Genomic DNA, 18,326 nt, shown 5'->3' with positions numbered 1-18,326 from the left:
CTCCCTCTCTCACCCTCCTCCCTCCCCTCTCTCCTCCCAATACATGTCTGTACAGCTCCCCCCCCAGCCCACTCCAAAACTGAGGAGAGAGCCATGCAAACGAAAAAGACTCCTTTTTATTGGCTACACTGCAAAAAACTCAAAATCTTAACAAGAATATTTGTCTACACTTAAAACAAGACTCGTCACTGGAAAAAACTACAATTTTCCCCGGTTTCAAGTAGATTTTAACTTAAAATATCTGCCAGTGGAACAATATTTTTTTGCTTGTAATGAGAAGATAAATCTTGTCCCATTGGCAGATTTTTCTACTTATTTCAAGTGAAAATTTACTTGAAACAGGTGAAAATTGTCAAATAACAAGTTATTTTTCTGGCAATGACTCTTGTTTTAAGTGTAATGAGATTTTCTGACTAAAATGAGACATTTAACTAGAAATGAGACAAATATTCCTGGTAAGTTTTTTGAGTTTTTGCAGTGTAAATATACATCTCTTTACAAAAAAAAACTATGTCAAATCCCTAAAGGAAATACGCTGGGTTCATTTATTTAGAAAAGATAAGCGCTGAACAGTTTAACGGGCTGTATAAATGATCCAAAGAACACAGAAGGGTAATAATTTCAACGCAGTTAAAAGGCTAGGCCATTAAGTCAGTAAATTCGTGATCAGTATCATATGCACATTCAGTTTAAGTGGAGAAATGTGTGTTTTGTTGCTTGCTTGAGGATGCACCTCGCTAAATTGTTTCAGAACTGGTTTCACATGTCATGCTGAAACTGAATGCAAGCAGCCCAATAGTTAGTAAGTTAGTCTGTGCACAAGTCTCCAAATAAACCTTTTTAACCCCCCAAAGCATTTTCGTAAAACTTCAGACTAAAGCAATATGAAAAATACTCTGAGTAAATGTTCTGGACAATTTGCAATAAATGTAGTCAGTCCATTCAGCTAAAAGTGCTGTTTTAATCCTTTTGATAAAATAAACTGTGGCTTTTGATTATGAAGCATCAGCATGTAAGCAGGCTGTTGTTATTGTGTAGCTGCTCGATGTGTTGCTATAGTTTCCAGGGAGAAAGATTAAAAATGGGGGAAAAAAGTCCACAAATCTCTTTTCATTGTTGAGCCTTTTCGTCTAAACAAATTTTTCTGAAGTATATGATATTATTTGGATTATTTTGAGAATCCTTGAAGGGAAAATAAGTATCATATTTTGCCAACATTGTGATGAATTTCTAGACATCTGGAATGTGGCTCCATCTGCAAGTTACTTTATAAATATCAAAGTGGCTCTGAACCACTGGTTTGGTCTTAGAACAATGAGTTGTATTCAGAAAATTGTTATTTGTGTTCAACAAGTGGTCAAAACTGTCAGAAAAAATCAGTGGAAAGTACAGTATCCCTCTCTGAACTGTATGTGGTAAAAACATTTTTAAAGGATTTGCTCCTTTACAAATCCGTCCAAACTGTACTTGCAATGTAAATTAGATATACTTAGTATTTTAATAATTGTTATTATATGGATATAATTATAATGAACTTTAAATAAATGTAATGGTAAAGGTCATAATTATACAGTATTTCATGAGGCTTAAGTGAACATGTTTCATTTCTCTGCAATATGTTTGGAGATTTTTTGGCAGCTGGTGAATAAACAAATCTGAAATAAATTTTTCCAATCGGGCAAGTGCTTAGCAATGGTGATTGTGGGCTGACGGATTCCAGGTGTTCCAAGACTTTGACGAAGCGTGTTTCTTCCACACAGGCAAATCCAAATGAACAGACATATCCTGCGATGGCAAATGTGTTTAGGATGATTGCTAAATTGAAAATATTGGTGCTGGTTCCTGAAAATAGGCAAGGAAATTTTAGGGGAAAAAACAAGGCGTAGAACACGGCTCATTTTGCCAGATAGAACATTATTGTTTTCCATTTTTCAGAGAAGACAAAAAAAAATCCTAATTTCTTTTTCCCTTTTTTCTCTGTAAGGTGTGTGTTGGCATATGTGCATGCTTATGTGTTGGTGCTGGGCAAGATTAATAATAACTTTTTCAATTTTCCTGAGAAGCGTATCTCAAAGGAACTTTCCTTTTTTCCCCCCTCTTGGACTATCTGCTGGTTAAGAATTATTCTGGCAGGCAGAGGAAAATATTGCTTCTGTTATCTAGCAGGAGAGGAAGAGAAATAAACAGATGACAATGTGCAGATCTGATTCACTTGGTCCACTGATGGAATTAAATTTGGTCTTCTTTTCACTGCAAAATGACCCGGCATGTAAATAACCAAAATAAATATCTTTAGGTCTGCACACTAAAGCCTCCCCCCCCCCAAAGAAAAACAACAAAAGAAAACAACAACAACAACAACAAAAAGTTTGAATAGTTTGGCATTTCATGGCCCTCATGCAAGAATGCAGAGAATATTTCAGTTGGCTGTAATACTACTACAACCTGAAATCAGAAAAAAATAGGACGCTATCAAAACTGCACACAATAAAATGCATTGATGCTACGTTCAAGTTCACTTTCTTTTGCTTTGCATGCAGTATGGACCCAGCATGCTTCATGTTTTTTTTATTGTCATTTTGCTTTGTTATTGTACATCAATTTTACCACTTTGAAACCTTGCTATTCCTTCTATCAAAACCTAAAAGGGGTCTGGAGGATACCACAATGACGTGTTTCACTTGTTATTTTCCCCTATTCTTCCTAACACGCCTGCGAAAGAAACCTTCCAGAGTTAAAAGGCCAGGTCTGTTATTAAATAATAAGACATGTACATGTTCACAAGGGACAAAAACATGAATCAAAGCAGTTTTAAATAAGAACATAAGATGTGTTTGCAGCAAAATGGTAAAAACATTTTGCATCAAAATGCAACTGACCTTTTTTAAAATTAATTTGGCACGACTAAAAAATGCCATTTCACTTAAATGGCAGTGTAAATGGGGACGACCAAAGCAATTTTAACTTTCTACATGTAGCCTACAAGCTTCATAAAAAAGGACTGTTTGTGCGGGCAGATCTCCATCAAGACATTGCCACCTTATTACCTGTACAAGTCAATGTTGTGCCAGTTGATGCAAGCGAGGCATCAACATCTTTAACTTTAACTTTAACTTCTTCCATAACACGGGATCAGTACCTGGATATTTATGACAAAATAATAAGCAGCAGCCGTGAACTGTCCACCTTTGTGTATGGAGAGAAGTTTGTGCAACATTTGGTAGTTGACTTGTATTGTCTTGCAACAAGGTGGCTGAGAGGAGATCTGTCTGTATAAACAGTACTTTTTAAACATTTTCTGTGTACATACAGAGTCAAAATCAACCTTGGTTTGTCTTCTGGGACCCAATCCTAACTATGACTTCAGTGAAATCACACTTTTGAGTCTTGCAAGAGGCTTGACGTAGGTATTTATTTTGGTGTTTGTCAATTGCTCCAAGTGCTAACATTCATTTCCATTTTGCTGCAAATCCATGTTCTGTTTTCACTCAAAACCACTTTGACGCACATCCTTTTGCTCCATTTTCCATTTCAAATCTTTTATACATTCTCTTTTGGAGACAGATCAGGACTGCAGGCAGACCAGCCCAGGACACATACCCATCTTCTTCCTCGGCCAAGCTTTTGAGCAGAATGTGATTTTGCCTTGTCTTCTTTAAAATATCTGGAAGTCCTTGTTAAGGATGTTGTCTCGAAGGGCAGCACATTTTCCCGTGAACATCTCAATTCACCTTTCTGTATTATAACTGCCATCATAGAGGTGCAAGGGACCCTTGGCAAGGTCACAACTCCACCACAGAGCCTGGCTTTAGGATTTCTGATGACAGTCTTGATGGTTCTACTTATCTCTGGTCCAGTGAACATGGCATCTCATTCAAAGCAGATCTGGTGTACCGATGCATCTGACCATAGTACACGTTTTCACTCTGTGATGATTCATGTGAGTCTCTGAGACTCTGACGTAACTTCTGGAAGGTTCACTTAAAGCTTTAATCTAATAATCAGCTGCGATTGTAGTTATGTCAATTATTGATGAATAATGGTTTTTACTGGGTGAGAGGTCACAGTTGTCCACTTTAAACTTGCATACTTGACTTATTGCACAAACCTTCCTCCAGATTTTTGAACTTATTATTGATATTGTGCACTGCAGAGGGAAAATTAAGTACATCTATTAAAGTTTTTCTTTGAAAAACCTTGTTTTAGAACATTTAAATGAATTTTCTCACATATTTGTTGACAAAATGGAGATCCATTCATACCGATCTTTTGTCTTAAATCATCAGTCTCCTATTAACATTACTTGTTTGAGGTGTCATCATTATATTTTTAAAAGAAGACATTATCTGAAGTGCATTGGGTTCATGTAGATGTAAAATATAAATAAGAAAAAAAAAAATAAAGTACCGGTAAATGTAAGAATTGTTGTATTTGCATTTTTAATATTTTTCCAACTTTTCTGATTTGGGTTATACATTTTAAAACTTAATGACAAAAAACTTTATATTCAAAAGCTAAAGCCTATTATATTTCTTGAGGCTCTCCAGCACAGATATATATCCAGTACAAACTAGTCATTAATATGCAGAAATGTATATGGCATTACAGGAAAATTACGTGTACAAAATAATCTTATTCTGGCAAGGCAACTTACCTGGGGGCTCACCTGGGATGTTACTTCCCTGATTTAATGTGTTTCTGTGTCAGTGATCGCATCGGGCAAAATGCTTTTATTTGTTGTTGGGATTTTTTTCATCAAGGATATTTTCAAAATTACAAGATGCTGCCAATTTTGTTAGAATCCTGTTTCTGCTCTGAAGGTTTTCTACCCTTTTACTGAGAAAACATTTTGTCCACTGGCTGCTGTATCCACCTCCCAGGGAACAGAAAATTACAAGCTATCAGGCTAATGTGATATCACACAGTGTTGGTCCGTGTGCTCAGAGTCCAGGGTAAACTTACTACATTACTGCATGTTTATAAATCTCTAACATGGCAGAGAAGTTTATTTATCCCACATTAGTATTTCTTGCAAGACGGGCAATCATCTGCCGCGTAGGTTGCTAAACAATTAAAGAAACAATGAAAAAAAGATGAGGATATTATTTTGAAGATGTTGATGTGTGATGAATAAATTACAATCCAAACATTCACAACTTTTTCTCCCTGAACAAGTAGAGCACCGAACGTGATCTAAATAAGTGCTGCTGCAGCTTGCAGAAGTCCAGTCACCGGGAACCTTTGAAGCTGCTTAAAACTGACAGCAATCTCAAAAACCTGCAAAGTAACTCGGAGAGGGATGTCTGATTATAAATTCTAGAAGACGTGATAGTTTGTTTTGCATTGATTCTGTTTTTTTTTTGGTTTTTGTCTTTGAGCAGAATCCCGAGGCAGCTCTGGGCTCATTCCCCGTCCAATGATGCACTGCTGCAGAGCACAGCGGGCGCTAATGAGTTGGCCTCACTGCCACGGGGTGACATTCAGCATCGTCAGGCACATAGACGCTTTAGTCACTAACCTGATGTATATGCTTATATTTCACACACCTATGAAGATTTATGAGTTACAGATAACACTGCAGTATCATTTCGCATCAATTGCTCTACAGTTGACAGTACAAGTACCTTGAATAAATAGTCAAGCTTGTTGGAGATGCTAGATGGTTATCTGTGCAGCCCTCTCAAAATACAACAGCACTGTCAATCGTCATTTCTTACACGTTGTAGAGTATGAGCATATGGTACACGATACAGAAGACAGTTTAAAGTTAATTCCCCACATGTTTCTGCAGCAGAGCAGGTCTGGTTGGAGATCCCTCTGTGCACAGCAAGAGTGACAGATAGAAACGCACACTCGTGCATCTTAATTCCATCACTTACTGAACACATGGAGAGAATAGAAACACCATCTTCGTCGGTGCTAAAACTAATGGTTTCCTGTGCTGTTGTTTTGAAATATAATCACAGAGGTAAGCGGCGGCCTTAAACGGTATGTGGAGTTGTTTCACTTGTCAATTTGAATGTTAGGATATTAACTTGTGGACAGTTAAACTAAAATCTTTTTTATTATTATTTATTTATTATACCCGAAGAATAGATTTAAATTCATGCTTGCATTCAAAGCAGCCCTGCCAGGCAGCTGGATGTTGTTCTTGTCACACTGTTTCCTGTTGTTACACCCCTCGCCCCATCTTCCATCCTGTGCCTTTGGGCAATCTAACAACACTGTCCTCCTTCTTTTATCTGTCCCTCAATTGTTAACCATTTTGTCTCAGCCAGTCCGCCTTCCCTGCCTCCGTTTGTCTCATCTTTCATCCCATATCTGCTCTTGCACCCCGTCTTTATTCCTCCTGATGCCTCCATCCTCTCCTCAGCTCTATACACAGCCTAATCATTCGACTGTCACCACATTCAGATCTCTCTATCCACCCACTTCCGCCCCGGCTCTCCAGCTCGCGCGCACAAGCGTGTGTGTGTGTGTGTGTGTGTGTGTGTGTGTGTGTGTGTGTGTGTGTGTGTGTGTGTGTGTGTGTGTGTGTGAGCACAGTGCAACAGCATACTCCCACTGACAGCTGGCTCGAGCTGGAGGAATAAGAAGGGGTAAGGAGTGAGAAAGGGGGAGGATGAGAGAAGGAAGAGAAAGGCAGCGAGAGGGACCCTCGTCCCCGGGCGGTTACCCCCGGCTCTCTCTGAGGAAGTGTCGGTGGCGCTGCTTTGATGCCGCCTACATCATGCAGAGGTTTGAAGCTGTGAGAATGCCTTCTGGCCCCTTTTTGCCTCGCCTCAGCGCCAGGAACTGGGCCACAAGTTGTCATCTGCTCAAAGCCTTGAACATTTCTCAATCCTATTACTCAGTGCTAAAAGAGTAAACAATCATTTCTTTTCCAGCCAGAAAAATGAAAATGCATATTTTAAAACCTCTGCATTCACTTAAGTCATTCCTCTCCTTGTGTCTTCTCCTCTTCTGTTTTCCAAGTAAATACTAGAAGACTGTGCTATTATTTTTGCATGATTTAGCCCATTTGTAAGTGGAAGTACAGCAAGCACACATGCAGTCTACACACAGAAACCATATCCACGTGCATGTTTTTCTGCTTATACTGCCCTCCATTGAATTTGTGCCGTAGTTGCAGGTACCTGTTAACAGACATGTTTTAAATACTCTCTCAACAGTATTGAAAGAGGCTTCCGAAATAAAAAATGATCCTGAAATGACTGACTGCAGGTTGAATGAAATGCTGTGAACAAAGAATGCAGAAATGTAAAGCTTTGTACTGCAGCATACATTCAGTTGATTAACCAAACAGTGAGTAATGATTTGTAAGTAAGTTTGTCAAGCTCTCTAAAACACTAGATTCTGTTTAAAATTGTTCAAGTATAAGATGTTTCTTTTTCTTTTACTTATTCACTCAGATAACAATACCTTAAAAAAGAGCCCACAGCTGGTGTGTCTGCGAGCAGACCACAGCTTCCTGATTCCGCCCTTAGACCTTGAACCTCAGATTAAAGGAAGTGAATGTAATGAGCCAGTCAACGAGTGTTACTTAAGTAAGCACGGACCATAGTTTCACGAGGAATATGACAATTCTTTTTTTTAAATAAAAGAATGGCATCTGGGTTAAGCTTCAGTCCCCCTGTGAGCCTGAAAAGTTTCAGGAAAATATAGAATATGGATTATATAGAGAGAAATAAAACCACAAAGGAAACCACTCTCAGTCAGTATTGGTACATTAACTTCTTAATCGAGCTATTGGAAATAATATAGCTAAAGATTTGACTGGAGTTTCCAAAAAATCAGAGTATATTTGCACGGGAAGAGAATCGAATGACCCTACGAGTGAGGTGCGTTTGACGTGATGCTAGGTGGCGCTACACGCCCTTTCATGTTGGCATTCTTCCGGTTAGTTGGAACAATCAGTAAACAAATGCAGCAGATTGGAAGTAGGAGGACAACAACAACAAGATGTGGACGCCAACGATGCAGCAGCTCTACAAGTGTAGCTCTTTTTCTTTGTTGTACGTCGTCTTCTTCTGTTACTGTGTTGTTGTCATGCCGTGACTGTTGTTATTCCCACTTCCGATGTGTCGTCACCTCCAGAAGGGGGAGTCCCACGGCAGTCAGTAACGCGGCTAACGTGGTTTGCAAACATACTGGAATAGCTTGATTCGGAACCACATTATCTGGCTCTAATAGCTCAATTTCAGTTCAAGTGGACTACAGCCCGACTAAAGGCTGAAATATGGTTCTGCGTCAACCCAACGCAGAGCACACGCCGTTGCCGTGACGCCGTTGCCGTGACGCCGTCGTGAACCCTTCGGACTTCTCCATCACTCCATTTCGTCGCGGTGCAGTACCCCCCGCGGCCGCTAGTTAGCAATCTTTTTCTGAATGGTTTATCCGACTTTTTCCGGTCACAGTGAATCAAAGAGATAAGGACAACTATTGTGCAAAAAAAACAAAACAAAAAAAATCACACATAAACGAAGAAAAGAGCCCTGAAAGTTCATGACTGCTTCAAACCGGAAACCGGAAATGCATTGCTACCAAGTGAACCAATCACAGCCCTCTCCGTCTGCGTCGCCTCGACGCGTAGTTACAATTTTCGGGAGGTGCACGTCAGTGACGTCAGCGTCGACGCAGACCACACGGCGTAGGCACGGCGTCGTTTTGACGCAGAACCATAACTCAAGCTTAAGGTGTATACATGGCTTTCAAAACTCCGGTATCAGTCGGACTAAGGCAATAATTTCACTTTTTGTTAGTGCACGTAAACGTACTGACTGTCTTTATTGCATTATAAAATATAAAGAAATTTGGAGTTTGAAGCAACTACTGAAAAACAAAAGGCATATTTACCACTGATTTATATCACCGTTCTTTCTAATTACACCTTTTCTTTTTGAAGTCTTTCAGAGTGTTCTGATGTTGACCTATTAAAATAACTTGGGACCTCTCAGGAAAAGTTGGTGGTAGCGTTATGTCTAAAAATGAAAGTACATCCCTCACTGACAGCACCACACATGTTGCTACGGTACGGGAGATCACAAATGCCGGGCCAATCAAATAGAAACACCGGCCTTTTCACTATTTGCTGATAACAGTGCAGATGTTCATTTTTAATTTTTTGCACTTAGAACATAATGACCACAGAACATGTGTCCACTGTCCGTCTGCCCATCCGGGACGAGCTTGTGTCCAGAGAACTCAGCAGAGTTGATTTATGACTTCCTTCTTGTGTAACACACCTTCAGGTTACCAATCTAGATGCAACATCAGGTAGTACTCAATTGAATCGTTTTCAAAGGTACTCCCAGGGCTCTCTACTGATCAAAGTGGCATCTTGGTTTCTCATGCAGTGCCACCTGAGGGCTTGAGGAATATCACACGCCAGGAGCTTTTTTTTTTCTTCCTATTTTGGCCTTTAAACACTGAGATTTTTCCTGATATTCCACAAATCTTTTCACAATATTATTTGGTGGAGATATTGAAATACAAACTGTAATTTACTGTCATTTTTTTCTTTTCTTTAGAAAAAAAAGATTAAGAAATCTCTGCTGGAGTTTGATTAAATTACTTAACCACAACTCATGCTTGCTTAGAAAGACAAAAGGTTAAACCCTTGAGGGATGTTGCTTTATAACAATCCTGACAAATCAACCTGCTAATTTTAGAATCATCCATATTCGTGTTACTCATATATTCTACAAATCTCTTGTTTTCTTCATTTTACCACTTAGAAACTGTAAATGTATTAGTATCTTCTGATTAAATCAAAGTTGGTCCACAATTACACTTAAAAAAAACCAACATACAGTATATTTTCAGTTCGTTCTCTTAAATGAAGGTTTTAGCAAATTAACAAAATACACAGTGACTATTAAAGAGCAAAAGAAGAACCGAGAAGAAGATCTTGAAATGTTAGGGGGAAAAAATGATATTTACACACCTGTAATTCCACAAAAAAGAAGGCAATTTTTTGCTGATTTAATTACATGTCATCATCTGAAAGTTTTAAGAATATTCTTCCAAGCCAACTTTTGATATATCATCACCTCTGAATGTGGCAAAAGACTGTAAACGGTAAAAACTGTTTTCCACGGTTCGTTTAAACTAACATGGCCCCGTTGCTCGGGAAGGCATTATGGCACTACGGTTTCGCCTGAGGCCTTGAAGGTCACATACCTGACAGCGTTTTCCTTTCCTCGGCCTTCACACACCAGGTTTTTCTCCCTAGACAACCTGAATCTTTTCACAGAATGATATTTTGTCATTTTTGAAAGACCTATTTTGATTCCTTGCTGGAAAAGACAAAGGCCCAGGTTTATCAAAATATAAAAAAGTTGCTATAAATGAGAAAAACAATGGTGGTGTCCAGTCCTAAAACAGCACTAATTCATGCACTAGGTTAAGATTTTTAATTTTAACAGCCAGCTATCGACACAGTCCTCTGTTCACCTCTGAGATATCCAAAACATCTATAATTGCAGAAAACTGAGGCATGTGACCATGAACTTTCTGTTACATTATTACACCCTTGTGATTCGGTAATTATAAATACCTCTGTGTTTGGTGACAATGCATGAAAAAATATAAAATTTGAAATAAAAGGTACAGACAGGCTCCAGGCCTTCCAAAATTTAGATATAACTTCAGAAAAAAACCCGCCTTTGCCTGTCAAGAGCACAGTCACGACATGCTCTTCGCAATGACAAAAAATAGGAGAATGGGCGGTGAATCGTGCATCCAAAGCTTACTGAAGAACTAAGTCATTTAAATCCTCTCCTCTACATTTTTGGGAGTTTAAAAAGGAATCTCCCTCACATGGTTCAGGCTTAGCACCACATCTCTTTGGTTAATTTCAAGTATTACATGTGAAAGTGTTGATGGCATCAAATCCTCTTTTCTATACCCACCTAAACATTATTCAGGGTCTCAAAGGTTGTGACTATACATGTGTAAATTATAGGCAGAAATTAAGTCATAATGCCTTCTGTAGCAAGTTATTTATTTATTAATTATATAAAAACAATTCATAGCTATTAAGGCTGGTTGATTTTAACCCTTTAAATAATGCATCTAAGGTACTTTTTAAATATTTAAATGTGTGAATTAATGAAAATATTTTTCTATTGTTGGGCTGTAATTTCACATGTCAACAAAAATCAACCATTACAATCAGTTTTTCTTTCAATTTAAAATAACTTAACTTATTGTCCGTTTTTCAGAAAGTGTGTATTTTCTGTGGAGTTTCCTGTGGCTTCATTGAATGATTGGTGTCACTGCAATAAATCACCACTCTTGCTCGTGCTCCTTTTTGTATTGTTTTTAATAATTAAAAACTGTTGCTTTTTTTTTTTTTTTTTCATAAAATCCTACTTTAGTATCAATCTTATATTGAAGCCAGACAAACTTAGTTAGGGACTCTTTTTTTAATCATTTAAAACAAAGAACAAAAAAAGTTAATTAGGGCCTGAGCAATGACAGTGCGAAGGCCCTATTGTATCTGTAGGAATTTTTCTCGTTTTTCTCGTTTTTTTTTGTTTTTTTTTCCGATGAATTGCGGGCCTTTTTGCCCCCCTAAACGTGCCCCAAAAGTCACCAAATTTTGCCGACAAGCCAGGCCTGGCGAAAAATTTGATATTTAATGCTTTGCATTAATGGGCGTGGCCTAATGGCTCAACAGCGCCCCCTAGAAAACTTTCTGCCTCAAGGTCCACAATACGGTATGACGTACATATACGAAAATCGGTACACACCTGTATCATGTTGCAACTTAAAGAAAAGTCTCTTGGCGCCATGGCCGAAGCCGAACAGGAAGTCGACCATTTTCAATTAATCGTGTAATTTTGGCGCAATTTATGCCATTACTTTGGCCGCTTCTTCGCCTGAACCGTAACGTGCACCCAGGTGTGTTATACATCAAAATGTGCGTCTCGATCCTGTGATGATGCGCATTACTTTTATCAGTCAAAAGCGTTACCGTGGCGACGCTAGACGCCAAAAACCGCGCCCCCCCCTTCATCTGATTGGTCCATATTTGATAGTTTCTATTTTCTGCCATAACTTTTGAATGGTTTGACATAAAAAGTCATGAGTGGTGTCATCGGAATTAGTTTTGAGTCCTTGACCTTTATTGGTGAAAATTGCATGCGCGAGGGCCCGTTCATCGCTGCTTGCAGCTTTAATTACGGTAGTTTTATTTTTCCACTATACTTTATGCATCTCTGGTTCATCCTAACGAGAAAGAATACTAAGCATTTTGTTTTTTATATATTATATTTAAATCTGTGGTACACAGGGATCAGCTGGAGCTCATCTAAGCTTATTACAGGCGAATGGCAGGGGTGTTACAGGGATACACCCTGGAGGTCGCCAGTCCACTGCAGTATCACACATGAAGACAACCACACACACTCACTACGATGAACAATGTTCGAATCATCAATTCAAATTCTAACTATAGAATATTTTATCCCTGAAGGGATATTAATTGCTGTAGTAGGTTTTATTTAAGTCTTTTCAAAGAGTTATTGTAGAGGGTTATTGCTGTGGGCAGGAAGGATCTGCTGTAGCCGTCTGTGTTCCAGCAGATCTGAAGAAGCTTCTTCCCTGAATCATTGTGTTGTGAAGAGGATGTTCAGGGTTGTCGTTGATCTTCTTCATTTTATGACATGTCCTCCCTCGCACAGTCAGCTCCAGAAATCCCAGGACAGAGCCACCCTTCATCAGTTTGTTCATTTTCTGACACTGGCTCTGAAAATATTCAGCATGCAATATTATGTAAGTATATATATATATATATATATATATATATATATATATATATATATATATATATATATATATATATATATTGTCAGGGTTTCACCCTTCCTGTTTTATTTTGAAGCCCATGTCCTTGTATTTAGCTTCTGGTTTGACCTTCCTGTTTCCCATCGGCCCTGTTCGTCTGCACCTGTGTCTCGTTATCCCTTGTGTATATCTATGGTGCGTCCGAAATGCCATACTAAAAAGTATATACTAAAAAGTATACTTAAGTTCGGCACACTTTTCAACCATCACTTAGCAACCAAACGCTGCTGCATTGCATTGTGGGAAGTTTCTGCTCGGCTAGTGTCCATCAATCCACACTAAAAAAATTCTCAGGAATGAGTATGGATAGAGCATACTATTGAGTACGTTCTAATGTTTTCGGACGCACTAAAAAGTCTCACATACTCATTTTGCATACTCATTAGGGTGGAAGTATGCAATTTCGGACGCAGCCATAGTCTTTCCCCTACTCCCTGCTGGTCCGTACTGTTTCCTCCCTCTGTGTTTCCCATGAGTTTGGTATTTTTGATCCTAGTTCCGAGTTTTTGCCTTCCTGCAAAGCAGCGCCTTTTGTTTGAATTAAATAAATCTTTGCTTTTGAGAACTGCATCCTGCTCTCTCTCCTACATCTGGGTCCGAACAACTACCATATCACAACATATATACTGTATATATATATATATATATATATATATATATATATATATATATATATATATATAAGCAACTTACTTAAAAAGCTGATGGACCAAAACTTCTCAAGAATTAAAGTCTGCGTTGTCCTTTGCCTAAACAGCCCCATTGTTGCAATTTCCAGTCCAGTCTCTTGTCCAGTTGAACACTGACTACGTTTACATGCAGTCAAAATTCGGGTTATTGCTAATATTCCGGTTACCGAAACATTCGGAATATTCCGTTTCCATGCGTGAGCAAACAGGATTATCCCTGTTTACATGGTGATTAATCATTTGGGATATCTGGATCAAAACAGCGACGTGCGGAGAACATCATGACGCAATTCCCGTCATTTCCACTTCTTCTTTCTGTATCCAAATTCAAAACAAATGCTGCTTTGCGCAACTGTTCACTCACCTTCTTGTAAATCTCGCTATCCCGGTACTTTCTACCGTCTACAAATGCCAAAACGTTCATATCCTTCATTACATTTATAAAATGATTAGTCTCTTCCTCACTCCAAAAGTGTGGCGTGGTCTTGTGTTTCTCCGTGTTTATAAGAACTTCCTGGACTCAAAAGACCAAGATTCCTTGTGAAAAAAGCATGCGCAGAAAACAAATTCATGTTCCGTTTGATCGGGATATCCCGTTTGGCGTTTAATATTCCGGTTTTAAAAGGAGTAACCCAGGGGTCATAGCATAATTCGGGTTTTAAAAAAACGGAATATGAGCAAATTCGGGTTATTCAAAGGGGTAATTGGTGTTTACATGGCCGTGCAAAACCGGGTTATTGCTAATATTCGGGTTTTAAAAGGGTTATTGACTGAATGTAAACGCAGTCACTGAGGTACTGATACTCCTCCACCTCCTTCACTTCTTCTACCTTGATGGAAAAACTATTTGACTTAACCCTGGCTCTCATAAAATCCACAATTATCTCCTTTGTCTTGTTCATATTCAAGATGAGATGATTGTTCCCACCATGCCCCAAAACAGTCCACCAGCTCTCTTACTGAGTCTCTCCATCACTGATTAAACCCCACAACTGCAGAGTAATCTGAGTATTTCTGCAGATGACAAGACTCCAACTTGTACTGGAGGTCTGAGGTGTACAGTGTGAAGAGGAGTGGTGAGAGTACAGTCCCCTGTGGTGCTCCTGTGCTGCTGAACACCTGCTCAGACACACAATTCAGTCTCACAAACTGTGGTCTTTTCGTCAGGTAGTAAGCCAGGTGATTGTGAAGGCATCCACCTGTGTCGTCTGGAGTTTCTCACATAGTAATGCAGGCTGGATGGTGCTAAAGGTACTGGAGAAATCAAAGCAAATGATCTTTACAGGGCTCACTGCTTTGCCTGTTATCATGGGTTTATTGACGCAGATAGGAACATGTTTGCCATTAACCTGTTTAACATGTTTTTGGACTGTAGGAGGAAGCTGCAGAAAAACCCACACAAGCAAAGTTGAACCAGGAACTGTCTTCCTGTGAGGGGTTACTGCTACCCTTTAAACCACCATGCTGGCCTAAACTGTTACACCCAGTGCATAGTGTGTGATAACCGTTCAGAACGTCATATTTCCAGCCTCTGCAATGCAAATCAAAAACAATCCGTTATATTATTGATTAAAAGATTAATTACGGCATCTCTAATACAAAACCAAGCTTCCTGTACGTGCACAGAAGCAGCTGGAGCAAACAGGCCCTTTACACTGATGCATGCACAAATATTTATTTACAGATCAAATCTCTGTGAGAACTTGGTCTGTAATCAAGTCGAATACCAAACGTATGATGGTCTTTGATGATTCGTTGCACAAAATGTATAATTTACATCAGGATGGTTTTAAGATGTACCGTATTCCCAGAATACATACTTTTATCCAGTGTTGTACCACCATATTTGGGTGAATTTTGTTTTTGGTAATGCAGGCAGAGCTGAATGTATCTGTTATGTATCTATTACTTTATTCTGACAGTGTCCTTTTTTGAATGTAAAGAGGTGTGTCCTCGGCCATACTAGGGAAACAGAGAAAAAAGGGAAACAGTGTGTGTTAGAGAGAGAGAGAGAGAGAAATTGTTGTGAGAAAAATTATGTTTCTGCTTTTACCTTTGGGGGGAGGGTCAGATGACCGTGACCAGACTTAACAGACACATTTAAACCCCAGTCAGACCTTGGTGTCCCTCCAGAAGTGCATATCAGTCACTTACAGATGGAGAGCTCAAAACAAGCATGAGCTTGACCTTGATACACATGAACACACCAAACTAAGATAAAATTCACACATGAAGTGACAGGAAAAAGCAAAACGGTTCCATTTTAAGCTTCGCTATTTACTGTGTATACATGTCAGACATTTTAATAACAATACACCAAACGATGTTACCAAACAAGGTATGTGTGCCCATCCTATAATGATTCTTTCAACATTCAGCTTGCTGCAGTAGATGTCACAGACGAAGGTCACATTAAACATACATGTAGCACCAAGAGGGAGGAAGACCCCTCCACACGAGGCTCCAATTTATGAAGCATCACAGTAAAGCAATATCTGGCCATCAGCAGCCTTGTGAACAGATGACCTGATTTTATTTACGCAGAATAACATTTTAAATTCATAAATAACTATCAGCTTGAAGTGTCACTCACTCTGCAAGGAGAGATCATGTGTGAGAAGTCTGAAAAACTCTTAGCTTAATTAGAGAGCTGATGAGTACATGAGCATAAAGATAGAATAAATAACACTGTATGATTGATATGTTCAAGCTCTGGTTTGGTTTCTTCCAGTAGCAGACTGCTAAACAAAGCAAAAGAAAAAAACCCAAAACACGACAGCCTCAGCCGTGTTGCAGGATTTCTTAGTACAGACAGGTACCAGGAGCTGAGAAGACAGAGGATTATCTTTCACTGTGTCAATGAAAGTATAAGTTAAGCATTTTCAAAGTCACGTTCTACTGCATACTCATGCAGTATGCATATATATATATATATATATATATATATATATATATATATATATATATATATATACGTACAAATACAAATAAATGAATGCAAGACCTTTAAACAAGGCCCAGTTTTTGACAAACACTACCCTAACTGTTAAATCTAATTTGCTGCCACTGAAAACGTGCTTGCAGAAGTTGCATCTGTATCAGCATCTGTATGCAGTCAGCCTGTTTTTTATTCATACACGCATTAATGCAAAATCTATATTTCTATCACTAAAGTGAGCTGCCAACTTTAAAGCATGCCAGTTCAAGTTTCTTACTAGAAGAACTAGACATTTTTAATTTCACAGTAACAATACTGTGACGAGTGCGTCCACATTAACTTCTTAGATTATGAGGCAGTTTATATTTCAACACAGAACAAGCTTCACAGTTTTACAGTATGCAACACTATTAACATCATGTGAGAACATAGTAACAGTTGCAGGGTTTCATTTGCAAGTCCACATGTCTCTGTAAATCCTGTTCAGCTACTGTTGACATCTTCTTTTCTCTTCCAGAAACCATCAAAAGAAAAGTAATACAACAGTGGGTCCAAACAGCAGTTCACACTAGCCAGACAACTGAGAACAGGTCTGTGGTCCTCAAAGAAAACAACCAAGGACACTGGCAAGAAGAATACAATAAACATCATCAAGTTCATGGCAAAAATCAGCATGACATTAACTTTGTTGCTGACCCTTGCAGACTCATGCAGGTGTCTCTGAAGTGTCCAGGATACCAGAATAGTAGATACAATGTTAACTGCCAGCATGGTGAACAGTAGCACAAGCTGAAAATAATCAATCGCTAAGCCGGGCTCGAACGCTCTCGAGCCGTTCCTCGGTGTCTCAAAATCAAAACAGGTGGAGTTCTGAGTTTGGTCCAAGTATCTGGAAAACTCCACACTCTCTGGTATATTCACCAGCACCACAATCATCCAAACGAACACAGCACCTTTCACAGCATTGGATGGGCTCCGGAGATGGCGTGACCTCAGAGGATAAACCACAGCCAGCAGCCGGTCCACGCTGATGAAGGTGATGAAGACGGAGCTGGAGCGGATGTTGTTGCGAAAGAGCATTGTGACACAGATGCATGTCATCACGCCAAAGGACCAGCTGTCTGTAGCATAAAAGTAGACTCTCATGGGCAAGGAGATGATGAGCAGCAGGTCTGAGATCACCAGGTTGACCATGAAGACGGCGCTGGGCGACTTGAGGTAGTGGTGACGAAGCAGAATCCAGAGCGCCACTGCATTGAGAGGCAGGCCAAAAGCTATAACAAATCCGAAGATCAGAGCAAAAGCCGTGTTCGTCATGTCGTGCTCTGTTCCATTTGCTGTCAGCTTGACGGCAAATTCAAGCGGGTCCGTTTTGCTGCAGAGTGAAATGCAGAACAGGAGACATGGGGATGTAATTGCGAAATCAACCACAATGAGCCCGCCTACGTACTTGTAAGTTTCACTCATCAGCATGCAGACGTTGGTACTACGATGTGCACTGAGGTGAGATAAAAAGTTGAAACAGGAAGTACGTTTAACAAGGCTGAGGTCAAGCAGTTTCACCCTGTAGTGAAACACAGACTGTCAAAGTTTAAAGTTAGAGTTTAAACTTAACTCAAAGAAAAATAAACTGTTTCACTGAATGTATTACACAATATATACTTCCACAATATATACTTCCACACAGGCAATTAGTGAATTACTTTTTTTTCTTAACCTCTAAACTTAATATATAAATATTTATACCACGGTCTGTGTGAATACTTGATTCTGATTGGCTGGCAGGTGTACATTAAAAGTGATAACCTACACCTAGAAAACAAGTTTGGTCAAATTGCCTGATATCT

General features: G+C 39.2%; 1 protein-coding gene across 1 annotated transcript; it reads right to left on the bottom strand.

Annotated features, from left to right (window-relative positions):
• Window positions 1-15,752: 15,752 nt before the first annotated feature.
• LOC133442287 (lysophosphatidic acid receptor 6-like) lies at window positions 15,753-17,967 on the bottom strand. Its single transcript, XM_061720251.1, has one exon. The coding sequence runs from the start codon at window positions 17,950-17,952 to the stop codon at window positions 16,963-16,965; it is 990 nt and encodes a 329-aa protein (XP_061576235.1). The 5' UTR covers window positions 17,953-17,967; the 3' UTR covers window positions 15,753-16,962.
• Window positions 17,968-18,326: the final 359 nt, after the last annotated feature.

Source organism: Cololabis saira, chromosome 4, assembly GCF_033807715.1.
Source record: "Cololabis saira isolate AMF1-May2022 chromosome 4, fColSai1.1, whole genome shotgun sequence".
Lineage (NCBI taxonomy): Eukaryota > Metazoa > Chordata > Actinopteri > Beloniformes > Belonidae > Cololabis > Cololabis saira.
The sequence above is the reverse complement of the archived record's forward strand: the minus strand, read 5'-3'. Positions and strand labels throughout refer to the sequence as shown.